Here is a 17,500-nt window from a genome sequence, read left to right as displayed (position 1 = left end):
CCAAACACGTAAAAATACATTTGCAATATTTCACAACACTTCTGTCTATTTTGGTTGTAGGTCAGTCATCGAGTTACCTGCGTGTGCGTGCGTGCGTGCGTGCGTGTGTGTGTGTGTGTGTGTGTGTGTGTGTGTGTGTGTGTGCGTCTGTCTGTGTGTGCGTGCGTGTGTCTGTATTTTCAGCACAAAGCATACCGGAAACTCGGATTTCTTTCAAAATAAACGCCCGACAAATAACACGCTCTCAAATCACCATTGAGTTACAAAACAAAACGAACCCCAGCTTTTATTTTGACGTGCCCTAGGGGGAAGAAGCCGTGCTGTACATTCAGGTGAGCTTGACGCATGCGCAAAACTCATCTGTGATTTTCAACCTGCAGGAGCCGAGAAGCAGCAAGCAGCGTCTCAAGAACAAAGACGGAAAAATACTCTAACATATTTAACGCGTCACCGGGAAACCAACTAACGGTAAAAAAACTGATTCGATTTCATGTATTTAATTAGTTATTTGTTATTTAGCGACATATCTGTGGCCTATGCAGACACACACACACACACACACACACACACACACACACACACACACACACACACACACACACACACACACACACACACACACACACACACACACACACACACACACACGCAGCCTATGTACTGCGGAGAATAAGGCGGTTAGGGTGGTTTTAACCCTTTAAAAACGACCTGGCGACAAAAATACACGACAATTACTTAATATTTCTCTTTAAAACATCATATGAACGTGAATGACGTGATGGTTTCTTGGTGGAAGAGGTTTTTTTTATTCTGATGCTGCGTCATCACCGGCCAACGCCTCGCGCCCGAGCTGGTACGAGACGGAGGACCAATCAGAAGAGAGATAGAGAGAGAGAGATCTTAAATGATGCGATGAAACGATCAATGATTTGATTAGTGACAGACAGATAGACAGACAGACAGACACAGAGCGAGCGAGACAGACAGACAGACAGACAGACAGACAGACAGACAGACAGACAGACAGACAGACAGACAAGCATAGAGCGAGACAGACAGAAGCGCACGCACAATAGCTACAGACACAGACAAGCACACACAGAGGAAGAGAGAGACTCAGACAGACAGACATTCACAGTAACACAGACAGACAGACAGACAGACAGACAGACAGACAGACAGACAGACAGACATGAGACCCGAGTGTGTCATTGTGAATTAAAATCATCTGATTATAAAGACATGATCAATAGACCTGTGATGAGAATGACAGCTGTGTGTGTGTGTGTGTGTGTGTGTGTGTGTGTGTGTGTGTGTGTGTGTGTGTGTGTGTGTGTGTGTGTGTGTGTGTGTGTGTGTGTGTGTGTGTGTGTGTGTGTGTGTGTGTGTGTGTGTGTGTGTGTGTGTGTGTGTGTGTGTGTCTCTCTCTCTGTCTGTGTCTCTCTCTCCCTCTGTGTGTGTGTGTGTGTGTCTGTCTGTCTGAGTCTCTCTCTCCGTGTGTGTGTGTGTGTGTGTGTGTGTCTCTCTGTCTGTCTGAGTCTCTCTCTCCCTCTGTGTGTGTGTGTGTGTGTGTGTGTGTGTGTGTGTCTGGAAACCAGCTGAGTCATAGAGGAGAGGGGGGATGGTTATTTTGAGGAGATGACCCACATTAAGATCTACAGCCACAAAAATAACAAGTTTAAATATTTATAAATACTAATAAAAGCTGTTGATTTATTGATAGAGCTAAATATATTAATCTCAAAGTGCCTTACCTTATAAAACCCCCCCCCCCCACACACACACACACACACACACACACACACACACACACACACACAAACAACCTCAGCCTTTCTGTGTCTGAAAAGTTCTCTATGAATACATTTTTATTTTGTGTATGCAAAGAAGTTCTGTCTATGTGCTTCTAAATATAAATCTTCTTATAAATATTATTGTCTGTATAGAAATACTCTTAATTGCATATAAATATGTGCGATTAATATGTGGAATGGTAAATGGACTCCACTTATAAAGCTCTTTTCCCTGGTTTTTCACAGACCCAAAGCGCTTTACATTGTTTTGTACACATTCACCCATTCACACACACATTCACACACCGATAGCAGCAGCAGCTACCACGCAGGGTGCAAGCTAACTATCAGGAGACATTTAGGGTTCAGTGTCTCTTTGCCCAGGGACACTTGGACATGTGGCGGGGAGAGGGGGGATCGAACCACCGACCCTGTAACCCAGTGGACGACCGCCCTACATACTTCCACACACACACACACACACACACACACACACACACACACACACACACACACACACACACACACACACACACACACACACACACACACACACACACACACACAGTCTCTCCCCTTTAGTTCAAACCAGGTCAGACGCTTTAATGAGATGTTAAAGGAGCTGAGAGGAACCTGTGATTTATATGTTTTATAAATAACTAAATATTTTTGTCCTCTTTGCTGTCCTGAATGTCCCCAAGGGGTTGAATGAAGTATCTATCTGTCTATCTGTCTATCTGTCTATCTGTCTATCTGTCTATCTGTCTATCTGTCTGTCTGTCTGTCTGTCTGTCTGTATATGAATATAAATTACTTTGCAGATGTCAGAGATGACAATGTTATAGTTTTTTTTTTATATATATTTTTGGGGCATTTTTATGCTTTATTTGACAGTGTGTAGAGACAGAGGTGAAATGGGGCAGAGAGGGGAGTGACATGCAGAGAACGACCGCGGGCGGGAATCGAACCCGGGTCCGCTGCTGGGCCCGGCCCGGGGGGAGGGACGCCCTACCAACTGAGCTAAGGGCGCCTCTGAGATGACTATGAGAGTGATATATTGAGCAGCTGTTGAGATTAAAATAAGATCCAGTCACTTGTTTGGTGTTAGAGGCGGAGTCAGTAGATGTATAAACATTAGCAGACACTTAGATGAACAGCTAGTGGAACATGTCGTTGAGATGATTCATAAAAAGGAATTGTAAGAGTCAACACTGTAGAGTTTGGTTGCGTTCCGAATCTCATACTCTTTCTTTTTTCTATTCTACATACTACATCCGATGATAAAAATAATCTAGTTAGGATGCAGTAGGCATACTATTGGGACATACTTTACTCTCTTATTTCATCATAACATGGCTCCTTGATCTTGCCTCTTGCTTTTATATCCGTCGCATCCCCGTTTGTTTTCATATGGAGGCTTTGTCAATGTGACGTCACTTCACGTGCGCATTGGATTGTGGGTCAGAATCGCCCAAATAGGATGCAGTTTTCAACACTAACAATCTTGGCCGGATGAAGTAGGACACCCGGGTACTTCTAACCATCCTAAATCTGGCCACAAGAATCAGGACATCCTAAATCTTTTTTCTACATACTATATAGTAGAAAGTATGCGATTCGGAACGCAACCTTGGTTATTGTTAGCATATTTAAGTGTTAAAGGTGTAGCCAGTGATTCTGGAGAACGCTTGTTGTCAGAATCAGTGAATATCTCCTCATGATCCGCCACCTGTCTGTACTGTGTGTTTGCTGCTGAAAAAAATCCAGTGTTAATACACAGCCTAGGCTCTGTAAACGTCAGGGACCATCGTAACTAGCGAAATGCCCGTTTACAGAGCCTAGGCTGTGTATTAACACTGGATTTTTTTTCAGAGCACACACAGTAAGACATAACCTTTAGAATAAAAATGTAATTATGTTGTGTCTCTGTCCTCAGATCATAATGCAGAAGTCGAGCAGCCAGTACGATTCCTTCCTGTTCTGGAGGCAGCCAATCGCAGCGCCCGATCTGACGGAGCTCGATGACATCACGGTGACTCGCAGCCTGCCGGCCAATAGCAGCAAAGCAAAGGTCAAGATGCCGTCATCAGGCCGGGCTCAGGACGAGCAGGTGAGGGCTCGCCGCCACACCACGGTTTGTTCACTTATACTTACACTGTTACGTTTGTGTGTGTGTCGGTGTGTGTGTGTGTGTGTCGGTGTGTGTGTGTGTGTGTGTGTTTGTGTGTGTGTGTGTGTGTCGGTGTGTGTGTCCATGTTTGTGTGTGTGTGTGTGTGTGTGTTTGTGTCGGTTGGTCGGTGTGTGTGTGTGTGTGTGTCGGTGTGTCCATGTTTGTGTGTGTGTCGGTGTTTGTGTGTGTGTGTGTCGGTGTGTGTGTGTGTGTAAACAGTTTAACAATGGTGGAGTCACAAGGCATTGTGTGTTCTGGTTTTCCGTCAGAGCCTTTCCTGTGAAAAACGATATTATGCTTTGAGAGATTTTCGGCGCTAAATTTCCATGTCACACCTGACGCTGCTTAGTCACAGGCCCAACCCTCTTATATTCTGGGATGTGGAACATTGGTTGCGTTCCGAATCGCATACTTTCTACTATATAGTACGGTAGAAAAAAGATTTAGGATGTCCCGATTCTTGTGGCCAGATTTAGGATGGTTAGAAGTACCCGGATGTTCTACTTCATGCGGCCAAGATTGTTAGTGTTGAAAACTGCATCCTATTTGGGCGATTCTGACCCACAATCAAGTGCGCACGTGAAGTGACGTCACATCGACAAAGCCTCCATATGAAAACAAACGGGGATGTGGCGGATATAAAAGCAAGAGGCAAGATCAAGGCGCAATGTTATGATGAAATAAGAGAGTAAAGTACGTCCCAATAGTATGCCTACTGCATCCTAACTAGATTCTTTTTATCGTCGGATGTAGTATGTAGAATAGAAAAAAGAAAGAGGAGGAGATTCGGAACGCAACCATCGTCTAAGGCACAGTGATGCTCCAGCCTCTCTGCTTGGTCCTGTGTAAATAAACAAAGCCGACATATTGGCACAATGTTGTTCTGTCAATATGACGCAATCTCTGAGTGAAAGCGAAACATTTAGTTTTAATTTATTTACTTATGTATTCTACCTCAATGTGATGCTTTTGCACAGAACAAAGACTGCTCTTAATTTCTTTGTACGTGTTACAGTGACAAATAAACATAATCTATTCTATGTAAAACATGGGCGCTCCGGTGGCGTAGTGGATAGAGCGTGTACCATATCGGCTCCGGCCTTAGTTGCAGTGGTCGTGGGTTCAAATCTGACCCGTGGACCTTTACTGCAGGTCATCCCCCCCCTCTCTCTCTCTCTCTCTCTCTCTCTCTCTCTCTCCCCCTCCCTCCCTCTCTCTCTCTCTCTCTCTCTCTCTCTCCCCCTCCCTCTCTCTCTCTCTCTCTCTCTCTCCCTCTCCCTCCCTCCCTCTCTCTCTCTCTCTCTCTCTCTCCCCCTCCCTCCCTCCCTCCCTCCCTCCCTCCCTCTCTCTCTCTCTCTCTCTCCCCATTACAACTCTGTACTGTCTAATGAAGCTTGAAAATTACAAAAATTAAATGTAAACTCATATTGTGTGTCTCCCCAGGTGGTGCTCCCTGAGTTTTCCTCCTTCAACTACTGGAGAGCTCCGATCTGTGAAGTGGATTCTCTGCTCAAAGACCTCAACCTGCTGCTGTGAAAAGCCTCGAAACTGACCCAGGATCTGCCCGATACTGACCCCCAAAACAGCCCTATAACTGACCCCAGGATCTGCCCAATACTGACCACTACTGACCCCCAAAACAGCCCTATAACTGACCCAGGATCTGCCCGATACTGACCCCATAACAGCCCTATAACTGACCCCTATAACAACCCAATACACACCACTACTGATCCCCAAAACAGCCCTATAACTGACCCCAGGCCAGTCTAATACACACCACTACTGACCCCATAATATTTGGTTTGATATTCTGTTGGTATGATAATCTACAATGAATACCTTTATGATATACCGGCCCTGTGCCTAACATACCTCTGACCCAGAACCAGCCCAAAACACACCGTTACTGACCCGATAGAGTCTAACCATTACCATGATAACTGACCCCAGAACAGTTCCTGGTATTATCTAACTTTGTTTGCGTTCCGAATCGCATACTTTCTACTATATAGTATGTAGAAAAAAGATTTAGGATGTCCCGATTCTTGTGGCCAGATTTAGGATGGTTAGAAATATACCCGGATGTTCTACTTCATCCGGCCAAGATTGTTAGTGTTGAAAACTGCATCCTATTTGGGTGATTCTGACCCACAATCCATTGCGCACGTGAAGTGACGTCACATCGACGAAGCCTCCATGTGAAAACAAACAGGGATGCGACGGATATAAAAGCAAGAGGCAAGATCAAGGCGCAATGTTATGATGAAATAAGAGAGTAAAGTATGTCCCAATAGTATGCCTACTGCATCCTAACTGGATTATTTTTATCGTCGGATGTAGTATGCAGAATAGAAAAAAGAAAGAGGAGGAGATTCGGAACGCAACCAATATGTTTTCTGTGAGTTTTTGCTCAGTCCGTTTTTTTAGCTTTTTGCTATTTTCACTCGATCACAAACTAAACGGCTAAACTCTGACTTTAGCTGAGACACTGCAGGTGAATAGGGTATGTACAGGTCTTCAAAATGCATTTTCTGGGATGTTTTTAAGAAGAAAATGTCTCATAAATCAGACGGTGAACAACACATGAACAAATCCTTCTGTAATAACCTTCAGAATAGTGCTGAGAATGACTATGGAAAGTTTAGTTGATGTAAGTGCTTTAGAAAGTTGAGATTTTTTGGTTCGGAGTATTGAAGAAAAAGAATGTTGACGAATGATAATGTCCGTTAAAGATGGTTGTATAGGAGAAATACACAGACGCAAACAGACAAGAAGGTTTAGTCCAATAAACACCTGAATGTACATGTTAGACCTTTTGATTTATACTAGTATGAAAGAAGACATGTTATGGAAGATAAATAGACACAAACGTCAATCCCCCAGTTCTTGTAAGAGGCCGTTTTCTCCTGCAGTGTCTAGCTGACTAGTCTGTGTATCCAGTTTCTTTGTAAGCTGAAAATACAGCGGCATCACGTCTGTATTTATAATTCACCACGAGCTCCAAACATTTATAAAAAGATTCAAATATCTTTCCGACTCAAACCGGAAGTGGGATGTGATTGGTCGACAGTTTAAAAAGCTAAAATATGTCTTAAAGGTGTAGTCCGCAATTCTGGAGAACGCTTGTTGTTGTTCAAATCACTTTTTGTCAAAATCAGAATGTAAACAAAAGGGGGGCTGCACCATATAGCTAGAAACATGCCCGTTTTTACAGAGCCTAGGCTGTGTGTGTGTTAATGATTTTTTGTCCTAGCACACACACACAGGTAGCGGATCATGAGGAGATATTCACTGATTTTGACAACAAGCGTTCTCCAGAATCACTGACTCCACATTTTTTAAAGGGACACTGTGTAACATTTTAAGTAATGTATTAGCTCAAATCAATATCCTCATTCATAAACATGTCCTCATTGGTGTAAAATCACCTCTGCCAATAATCTGAATTATCCTCCTGAGCGGATAATTACAAATATTAATATTACATTTTGTACATTGAGCAGGCAGGTCTTAAGGAGGAATCCATGTTTTTTGGAATGTCATCAGGTGCATTGTTTAAAATTTTGAATTGTTCTTGTCCTTGAAGGCCACTGTAGCTTCTGTTATTATTCTAAAGGGTTGGGGTTACCCAGGGAGCGTTGCATTCTAGAACTTTGTAGAACTTTCTTGATGATGTCATATTACACACTGCCCCTTTAAAGATTTGAATATTTGCACGTGATTCAACATGTCTGGTTTGATGATTTAAAGTCAGTTACATTACATATTTATTTAGTGCACTAACTGATTGTGTTCAAATGGTTTGTTTTGTTTTCCATTTGTGCCCCTTTAGTTCGTTAAGAAGCTGCTTTTAAACCTGATTTATGTATTTTATTTTATTTATTTATTGTATCATTTCTTTCTCTCCGTGTTGACTGAGCCGGCCTCACAAACTGAAAAGGAAAAGTACAGATTCCCCACCATGTCTGAATGTATGTTAACAATAAAATGTCCCTTTTAAATCAACATCACTTCTTTTTCCTTTTCCTTATGGGGCGACTGTGGCTCAGGTGGTAGAGCGGGTCGGCTGATGATCAAAGGGTTGGAGGTTCGATCCCCGCCCTGCCACCTGTGCGATAGTTGTTGTGTCCTTGGGCAAGACACTTCACCCACCTTGCCTCGTGTGAATGTCGATAGTTAGCCTGCTATGTGTGTGTGAATGGTAACGTGGGAATGGGAACAGGTCTCCCTTGCAAAAGAGTCTTCGGTCTCAATGGGATTTACCTGTAGAAATGAAGGTAAAAAAAAAAAAAAAAAAAAAACGACACACAACTATCAAAGAGACTACATTTGTGATGGGAAAAAAAAGATTTAAAAATAAAAGTTCCATTACCTATTTGTTTCCTGCTTAAAGGTGAAGTAAGCGGTTTATTTATGTTAATATAAGTGTTAAATCGCTCTTTATTCGTACAGTGATCACTTATATAGTGTGCGCGTTTCATAAAGCCGATCTCTGTCACCCGCTCTGCATGTAATCGGCAAATAAACATTTCGGCGGATCCCACTACTGATAACCAATCAGAAGAGAGAACGCTACAAACCGGCACCCGTCTCACTGCCAGTGCACGCCAGAGCAACAGATGGGTGAATGTTTATGCGCCTACAATGGCAAAGCAGGTAAAAATTCTTCCCAATGTCTGTTTTGATGGTTTTTATCATGTTTTATCACACTTATGGATCTGAGATGATGCTAGATAACTCGCTGCTTGAAGACCGCAGTGCATTAATGTGGTGACGTGGGGACGAGGGAGGGGACTGCTAACTGCAGTAACTGACAGGAAGTTAGCTAAAAGAACCATTCTGCTTACAGCACCTTTAAGCCAACACATATTCTTTTGTTGAGATAACTTATCACTCCTGGGGCCGTATTCACAAAACATTTTATCTTAGCGCTAAGAGTACTCCTAAGGAGCACTAAAAGTTCTTAGTAAGGAGTAATTTCTTAAAACCTATTCACAAAGCTGATAAGACCAACTTTTACTAAGAAATGGGAGGGACTCCTTAGCTAAGACTAGAGGGCGGTGTTGACCCTGTTGCTATGGATGATGTCATGTTCATACCTTCTATGCCCACAGTGATTGGCTGAGAGGGAATGAGAGCTAAGAGTGAATTTATGATGGAAACACTGTGGGAGATATCCATATCGTGTCGCTGTATTAAAGTAAAGAGTTTTTATATACAATTAATGACAAGTGACACTGATTTAACATGAAACCAAGATACTGCAGGGTTTCCCACACATTTGTTCACAATTAACCTACAATAGCGCCACATAGGTCTATTCATTTTAAATTTTACAATGATTTGAATCGGAAAAATATCCTCATTGAACAGCTGCACGCCATGCACTGTCACTGTATTTCTATCAACGGCGGACTATGCAGCAATAGTCAGACAGCAACAAACCAGGAAATTCACAATTTAGAAACAACAGCCGGCGAAATCGTAAAGTGCATGCGGAAGGAAAAAGGCGAGACGCGCAACTATACAGTAGCGGATCTGTGGAACGGAGGAGATGCTGCGAAGCGCCACATATAGGCCTATAGTAGGAAATTAAACCCAAACGTGACACCAACAGTAACTTTCAGTGCATCATAAACCCAAAGCAACTGGAGGAAAATTAACTTAATAAATATTTTTTTATAACAATATAATAAATATAAATGTGTCTATACTTTCTAAATATAGCTTTACTAAGAACATTAAACCCTTACAGCTATTAAAGGTACCTTTTATAAAGCTCACTAGCATTAAATCTCTCCAAAACACCATCAAATGGTTGTCTGTGATTTACTCAGTGACTTAGGAGTCCTCTCGAGGACTCCTAGCTTTTCATAGATTTAGGAGCTAGTTTTAGCGCTAAAATGCTTTGTGAATTACACTTATCTTAAAAAGTTAGGAGTCCTAAAATTAGGAGTGAAACGCCCCTTATTTTTGAGAGTTACTCCTAAATCAGCACGTTAGGACCTACTCTTAGCCTTAAAATGTTTTGTGAATACGGCCCCTGAACACAATCTGAAGACCGGGGAGAAGGGCAAAGTATTTTCATTTTGCGTTGGTTGATCGTAACCAAGTTGTAAGAAGAGCTTCAGAATGCAAACAGGAGCAAGAGACAAAAAAACAAAGTAGGCAATTTATTGAAAACTGAATTTGAACTCAAACAGACGGTTCATTCCCCAGATCGAAAGTCTAAGACCATAATCTTAAAAAAATAAATAAACTCAAGGCGATGGCTTAAACCTGCAGTGTGTAGAATTTTGTGTTTTATTTCCTAGAAGATTTTGTAGAAAGTAATTATAATATCCATAAGTACATTTAATTTAGTGCATAATAGCTGATTTTTTTTTTTTTAATTATTATTTTTTCCCTTAGAAAGGGTCTCATATATGTCCATATTTCTGCATATTTTGGACCAAGACCTAGTGCAGCCACCTTGAAAGTGTCATAGTTGGAGTGTCATCAGGTGCATTGTTTAAAATTTAGAATTGTTCTTGTCCTTGAAGGCCACTGTAGCTTCTGTTATTATTCGAAAGGGTTGGGGTTACCCAGGGAGCGTTGCATTCTAGAACTTTGTAGAACTTTCTTGATGATGTCATATTACACACTGCACCTTTAAGACTGTGTTCAGGAGTGTATGTAATGTATAGGCTACTCAGGTTTTGAGTTCAATATACAAAGAATTCCAAAAAGTGCATTTTGAGCTAAGTTATTATTTGTTCAGAAAGTTTCTCAGACATTTTTAAATCTGTTTAATGTTTGAATCAACATTTTGACCGACTTGGTTTTGTTTGTTTATCTGCATGACAGAGAAGTATTGGGCACAGCTGTTATAAAACATATACATGAAACATATTCGCTCATCTGAGTCTCTGGAAACCTTCAAGTCCACTCTTAAAACTCACCTTTTTTCACAGGCTTTTACGTTTTAATGAATTGTTTTGTGTCATTGCTGTAAGTGTTTTTTAATGTGTGCTGTTGTATTTTAATTTATGTATTTTATGTAAAGCACTTTGGTGAATTTAGGTTCTTATAAGGTGCTATATAAATAAAAGTGACCTTGACCTTGACCTTGATAACAGAGAAGTATTGGGCACAGCTGTTATAAAACATATACATGATACATATTCATCACATATGAACGATAAGTTATCTCAACTAAAGATTATGACTCGGCTCAAATCTAGTTTGACAGTTTTCCTTCAAACTAAGAGTTTTAGTTTTAGCCTCAACTCAAAAATTCAAAGACAGTCGACTTGAAGATTGTAGCTTTTGCTTTTATTTTGAAGTTGAGAGTAAAAGAATTAGGAAAAAAATCTGTTTTTGCAGGTCAAAGAACCAGTAAATCTTGAGGTGACAGACAGATAATTACTTTATTGATCCCGAAGGAAATTCATACGTAACACCACACACACACGCACACGCACACGCACACGCACACGCACACGCACACACACACTACTCCTGTCAAGTTAAAACTGTAGAATGTGCTTAAAGTGTAGTGTTCTGCTGCCCCCTGCTGGTGTAATATAAGCAAGGTTTTGTTCATAGATCAAATTCTCTGCAGCCAAGGTGTGTGTGTGTGTGTGTGTGTGTGTGTGTGTGTGTGTGTGTGTGTGTGTGTGTGTGTGTGTGTGTGTGTGTGTGTGTGTGTGTGTGTGTGTGTCTCCAAAAAACAACTGGATATTTAAAATAATTTGACTTGATACATTTCCACATTTCAAATGTATTGAAACATTTCTGAACATATTGTAATACAATAAAAAACAATGTTGGAATGTTGTTCAGATGTTTAAATTCCAGTTGTAAAACAATTTGAAATGTTTGAACATAAATACAAAATTCATGATTATAAAAGCGTTGATTTCTGTGTGTGAAAACGGTCACTCTTACCCCCACACTCCCATGTTCTCTGTGTCGTGTGTGTGTGTGTGTGTGTGTGTGTGTGTGAATGTGCCGTTTGTCGTTGGATTTGAACTGTCAACTTAATTTTCCCCGATTTCATCTCTATCTCTCCAAAAAACTGTCGAATAAAGCATGAAAAAATACCCAAAAATATCTTAAACATTAATCTTTGCCCCACTCTCAGCTCTGTGTCGCTCTCTGTCTCGTGTGTGTGTGTGTGTGTGTGTGTGTGTGTGTGTGTGTGTGTGTGTGTGTGTGTGTGTGTGTGTGTGTGTGTGTGTGTGTGGCGAATGTGCCGTTTGTAGTTTGAGTTGAACTGTTGACTTAATTGTCTATGTTTTTAATTTATTCACAATATTCTATTTCAACTTAATTCTCTACATGTCATTTATACTCTTACATTCCCTGTGACCCTAACACTCTTCCATGTGACCCTAACACTCTTCCATACATGAAGGAGAATGCATTTTGAAATTGTTGAACATAAACAAAAAATCGTGACTGTGTGTCCCCCCCCCTCCCACTTCCATAGAGTCTCAGTTCTCTTCACAGCAGACCCGGGTTAGAATCCAGCCCGGGGACGTTCTCTGCATGTCATTCCCCTCTCTGTCTGTCTGTCTGTCTGTCTGTCTGTCTGTCTGTCTGTCTGTCTGTCTGTCTGTCTGTCTGTCTGTCTGTCAGTCTGTCTGTCTGTCAGTCAGTCTGTCTGTCTGTCCTCTTCACAGCAGACCCGGGTTAGAATCCAGCCCGGGGACGTTCTCTGCATGTCATTCCCCTCTCTGTCTGTCTGTCTGTCTGTCTGTCAGTCTGTCTGTCTGTCCTCTTCACAGCAGACCCGGGTTAGAATCCAGCTCGGGTCGTTCTCTGCATGTCATTCTCCTCTCTGACACATTTCATCTCTGTCTCTCCAAAAAAATTGTCAAATAAAGCATGGAAAAATACCCAAAAATATATCTTAAATATTCATCTTTGCCCCACGCTCTCAGCTCTGTGGCGTTCCCTGTGCCATGTGTGTGCGTATGTGCCGTTTGTAGTTTGAGTTGTCGCTAAATCTGCGGCCGCACGCGTCGCAGCTGTACGGTTTCTCCCCCGTGTGGATCCTCAGGTGCTTCAGGTAGCCGTCGAAGCGCGTCAGCCGTTTGCCACAGATGTCACACGTGAACGATTTGTCTCCGGCTACATCACTCGGACGTTTACGGTGAATCTAGAGCGAGGAGAGGAGCAGAGAAGTCACAATGAATAGAGGAAAAAATAATAATATATATAAATATATATATTAGGGCTGTTAAAAATAATCTAATTAATTACAGGCTCTGTGATTAATTAATCTAAATTAATCGCATACTTATATGACACTTTTATACCTGTTTATAAACAGCTGTATAGCCTACTACTGTTTGTCTCTCTCTCTCTCTCTCGCTCTCGCTCTCGCGCTCTCTCTCTCTCGCTCTCTCTCTCTCTCTCTCTCAAAAAAAAACAAGCAGGCTAAATGACGACTGTCTATCTCCCACAACCAGTGTTGGGAATAACGGAAAAAAGAACGGCGTTACCTAACGCCGTTATTTTAAACAGCGTTAGGTAACGCCGTTCTTTTTTCAGTAACGGCGTAATCTAACTAATTACTTTTTCCGTCGTTTTAACGCCGTTATCGTTACTGAACGTTAAATGCGGTGCGTTACTATGAATTGATTGAATAAACTGTGTAATCCGAAAGCACCCCTGGCTCCATACTACACAAACTGCTAGTGAGGAGACCGGTGGGTTAACAACGAGACAAGCGATTGTTATTTCTTATACTGTTTTAAGATGTGTTTTATTCAGTGTGGATGACATTATAACTGTCAATTAGCGCCGTCACGTCAGTCAGCCGGAGCGCCTGCTTAGTGAAGTTTCTTTTTCTTTCTCTCTCTGTTGTGTGAGTGCGTGTGCGTTGCCGCAGTAACCACCTATCAATCCACGGTTGAAACGTGCTCTCCCTGAGTTTGTTTGCATCGCCCTTGTGAGTAAGTGCATGGAGTTTCCCGATCTCTATAAATTATAATTTATGCACGTTATTAAACAGCCGCGATTCGCCGGTTGCAACAGCTGTTTAGCGTGTCATCATTAGCCGAATATTGCTATTGTTCTTTTCCTGGGATCTGTATGCTGCTGTGCATGTTAAAGAAGGAAATAAACATAGGATAAATCCTTACTCCTCCTCTCATCGTCTCATGCTTCATAGTCTGACGTTTTTGGCCTTCAGTGATAGCAGATCAGCACGGTACATTCAGCAGTTTCCTCTACTACTTTTGTTGAGAACGAAATAGGCTAGGCCTACTTGAAGTGCAGGATAAACCTCTTGCTGTCTGTTGATGTGCAATAAATATTGAAGGTTATGTAGCCTACAAGTAGGCCTACCTGTCTGTTCTACTCATTTCGACTTGTGAAAACTGCTCAGAAAAATCAAAATTTGTTGACATACAACTTTTTTTTTTTTTTTACAGTGGGCTAACGCAAATAGTTACTTTCCCTGGTAACTAGTTACTTCTATTATAAAATAATTCAGTTACTAACTCAGTTACTTTTTGGAAAAAGTAGTAAGTAACTATAACTAATTACTTTTTTAAAGTAACGTTCCCAACACTGCCCACAACAGAGAACGCTGCACTGCCACAGGTGCATAGCCTATGCTGATTCATTCACCGTCCTACTCATAGCCAAAAATATTGACACACACAGACACACACACAAAGGAGGAAAAAAGACAGGCATATGCTAGGAAGAGTGAGAGGGGGCGGGTGTCGAACGCAGCTAGCAAACAAAAGTGAGACACGGAGGAAGATTGAGAGATACTGTTTTGAACCTAGGCTACATTGTTAATTAGGCACCCACTAAATCAATAATGCACAGACACTGCGGAGAATAACATAAGACGTATTCCTACCTTTATGCTTATTTGCCCGGAGCATCCCATAAAACGTCCCTCTCTATGCTTCTTTCTTTACTCTTTAATCCCGTGCGGGCCGTGTCAGCAAACTACAGGTGCAGCTCCGCTATCGCCTCACCTCTTTTGCACCGGGTTAAAGGGCAATATAGAAGTGCGATTAATCTGCGTTAATTTTTTTAATCGCGTTAATTTTTCTGTGATTAATTAATCGAAATTAACGCGTTAATTTGACAGCCCTAATATATATATATATATATATATAAAGCCTAACATAGCAGTTTTTTTTAATACTTTCACAACACAGTATTAGTGGTGCTCCGGTGGCGTAGTGGATAGAACGCTTTCCATATTGGCTCCGGTTCAAATCCGGCCCGTGGACCTTTACTGCAGCTCCCCCCCCCCCCCCCCCCCCCCCCCCCCCATCTCTCTGTCTCCCCATTTCAACCTTTTACTGTCTAATAAAGCTTGAAAATGCCCCAAAAAAGACACAGTATTGGTATTTCACCTGGACGTGCTTGGCCCAGTGTCCACGCTGAGCAAAGGCCCGACCGCATATCGTACAGATGTAAGAGTCCACCACCTGGGAAGGGTCAGCTCCGTCCAGCCGTCTGTCCCCCGCCGCGTGCTCCCGTTCCCCCGCCGCGTGCTCCCGTTCTGGGCCGGTGTGCAGCAGCGACGGGCCTGGGTCACAATCCTCCGGGAGAGTTGACAGAGGTGAAATCATGAGGTCATCGATCGGCTCCTTGATTACATCACCAACGCCAGCTAGAGGTGAAGGGAATATCAACGTTATACGGTGCGAGGTTCAAGGTTGTTTATGGTCATTTTGTTTTATGTGTAGACCTAGGCTACAGGCACGCATTGTTAGAATCCAGCCCGGGTCGTCCTCTGCATGTCATTCCCCTCTCTGTCTGTCTGTCTGTCTGTCTGTCTGTCCTCTTCACAGCAGACCCGGGTTAGAATCCAGCCCGGGTCGTTCTCTGCATGTCATTCCCCTGTCTGTCTGTCTGTCTGTCTGTCTGTCTGTCCTCTTCACAGCAGACCCGGGTTAGAATCCAGCCCGGGTCGTTCTCTGCATGTCATTCCCCTCTCTGTCTGTCTGTCTGTCTGTCCTCTTCACAGCAGACCCGGGTTAGAATCCAGCCCGGGTCGTTCTCTGCATGTCATTCCCCTCTCTGTCTGTCTGTCTGTCTGTCTGTCTGTCTGTCTGTCTGTCCTCTTCACAGCAGACCCGGGTTAGAATCCAGCCCGGGTCGTTCTCTGCATGTCATTCCCCTCTCTGACACATTTCATCTCTGTCTCTTCACACTGTCTTATAAAGCATAAAAAAAAATTATCTTAAAAATATAAGATCAAAAAAGATTCACACCTGTACCTCCGCCATTGCTGCTCTGGAACAACAGGAAGTGGTTGTTATTCTGTTGTTGGTTGTGATGCGTTTCCTGTTGATTAGGCCACACCTCCTCTTGTTCTTCTTCTTCTTTTTTAATGTGTGTAGTTTTAATCTGGTCCAGATCCTGATCGAAACTCCAATCCTGTTCCTCGGACACAGCTGCCAATCACACATAGAGAGAATAACGTGTGTGTGTGTGTGTGTGTGTGTGTGTGTGTGTGTGTGAGTGTGTGTGTGTGCGTGAATGATGACAAAAAAATCAGGTGTTAATAATACACAGCCTAGGCTCTGTAAATGCCGGGTCATGTTGCTATAGCTACGATGGGCCCCTTCTTTGTTTACATTCCAGTTTACAGAGCCTAGGCTGTGTATTTAGATCAGAAACATGTCTGTCCCCTGGGGGGGGGGGGGGGGGGGGGGGGGGCATGACAGAAAATAATTGAGAACCACTGACATATCACCATGAAACTTTACCAGTTTATATTCACACACACACACACACACACACACACACACACACACACACACACACACACACACACACACACACACACACACACACACACACACACACACACACACACACACACACACACACACACACACACACACACACACACACACACACACACACACACACACAACTTTACTCTGTGTATCTCACCTGAACCCTGTTGTAGTCGCACACACACTTGTGGCTTCACCCGGAGCTGCAGCAGTCTGCGTTGGCGTCCGTCTCCAGCTTGTATCGGGAGATCTCGTCCTCTAACTCGGCCACAGTTCTCCCGAAAACACCGAAGATTTCCTCCGCGGCTTCCGTCAGACGCTGGTTGATGAGCCGCCGCAGCATCTCGATCTTAACGCTCATGTTGGAGAGAAGAGGGGTCGGTGTGTGTGTGTGTGTGTGTGCGTGTGTGTGTGTGTGCGTGTGTGTGTGTGTGTGTGTGTGTGTGTGTGTGTGTGTGTGTCTGAAGAATTGAAGAATTGAAGAGAACTTTACGGGAGCTCCGATTGTTGTTTACTACCAGAAAACAGACTCACGTGACGTCCAGTCGAGGCTGCACGCATGCGCACTGAGGTTCCACTGGTGAACTTTTGGGACGAGGCACGTGGAGTCACTGCCACCAACTGGATAGGAGTGACAAGGCAAGTTTTTTTTTTTTTTTTGACAAGGCAAGTGTATTTACATTAAAACGAGCTATACAAAAACATATATATAATAGATATGTGATAGAATATAACAAATTAAAATATTAATTTCCAAAATTTCCAA

The 17,500-nt window shown here is 42.6% G+C and overlaps 3 protein-coding genes across 4 annotated transcripts in view; 1 reads left to right on the top strand and 2 right to left on the bottom strand.

Moving 5' to 3' along the window:
* Positions 1–368: 368 nt before the first annotated feature.
* Positions 369–7,955, top strand: mllt11 (MLLT11 transcription factor 7 cofactor). 2 transcript variants are annotated; one of them, XM_080044921.1, is made up of 3 exons: positions 369–468; positions 3,730–3,903; positions 5,408–7,955. In XM_080044921.1, the coding sequence occupies exons 2-3, from the start codon at positions 3,736–3,738 to the stop codon at positions 5,498–5,500; spliced, it is 261 nt and encodes an 86-aa protein (XP_079901047.1). In that variant the 5' UTR covers positions 369–468; positions 3,730–3,735; the 3' UTR covers positions 5,501–7,955. The 2 variants fall into 2 exon arrangements, with proteins under 2 accessions (XP_079901047.1, XP_079901046.1); XM_080044920.1 differs by having other exon boundaries at positions 3,730–3,927.
* A 4,714-nt stretch (positions 7,956–12,669) lies between these two features.
* Positions 12,670–17,095, bottom strand: LOC307264026 (uncharacterized protein; the record flags this gene model as incomplete). The annotated part of the gene is made up of 5 exons (XM_080045351.1): positions 12,670–13,112; positions 15,340–15,599; positions 16,204–16,386; positions 16,892–16,969; positions 17,023–17,095. The coding sequence occupies 5 exons, from the start codon at positions 17,093–17,095 to the stop codon at positions 12,891–12,893; spliced, it is 816 nt and encodes a 271-aa protein (XP_079901477.1). The 3' UTR covers positions 12,670–12,890.
* Positions 17,096–17,223: 128 nt separating this feature from the next.
* LOC307264025 (glutamate receptor ionotropic, kainate 5-like) overlaps positions 17,224–17,500 on the bottom strand; it is a gene marked incomplete at both ends in the record, with an annotated part of 113,524 nt that continues 113,247 nt past the window's right edge. The window contains one exon of the mRNA XM_080045350.1: positions 17,224–17,355. Coding sequence (XP_079901476.1) covers positions 17,224–17,355 — 132 coding nt within the window. The remainder of the gene's footprint in view (positions 17,356–17,500) is intronic.

The sequence above is a fragment of the Ammodytes marinus genome (genome assembly GCF_949987685.1).
Source record: "Ammodytes marinus genome assembly, chromosome: 17".
NCBI lineage: Eukaryota > Metazoa > Chordata > Actinopteri > Uranoscopiformes > Ammodytidae > Ammodytes > Ammodytes marinus.
The sequence above is the reverse complement of the archived record's forward strand: the minus strand, read 5'-3'. Positions and strand labels throughout refer to the sequence as shown.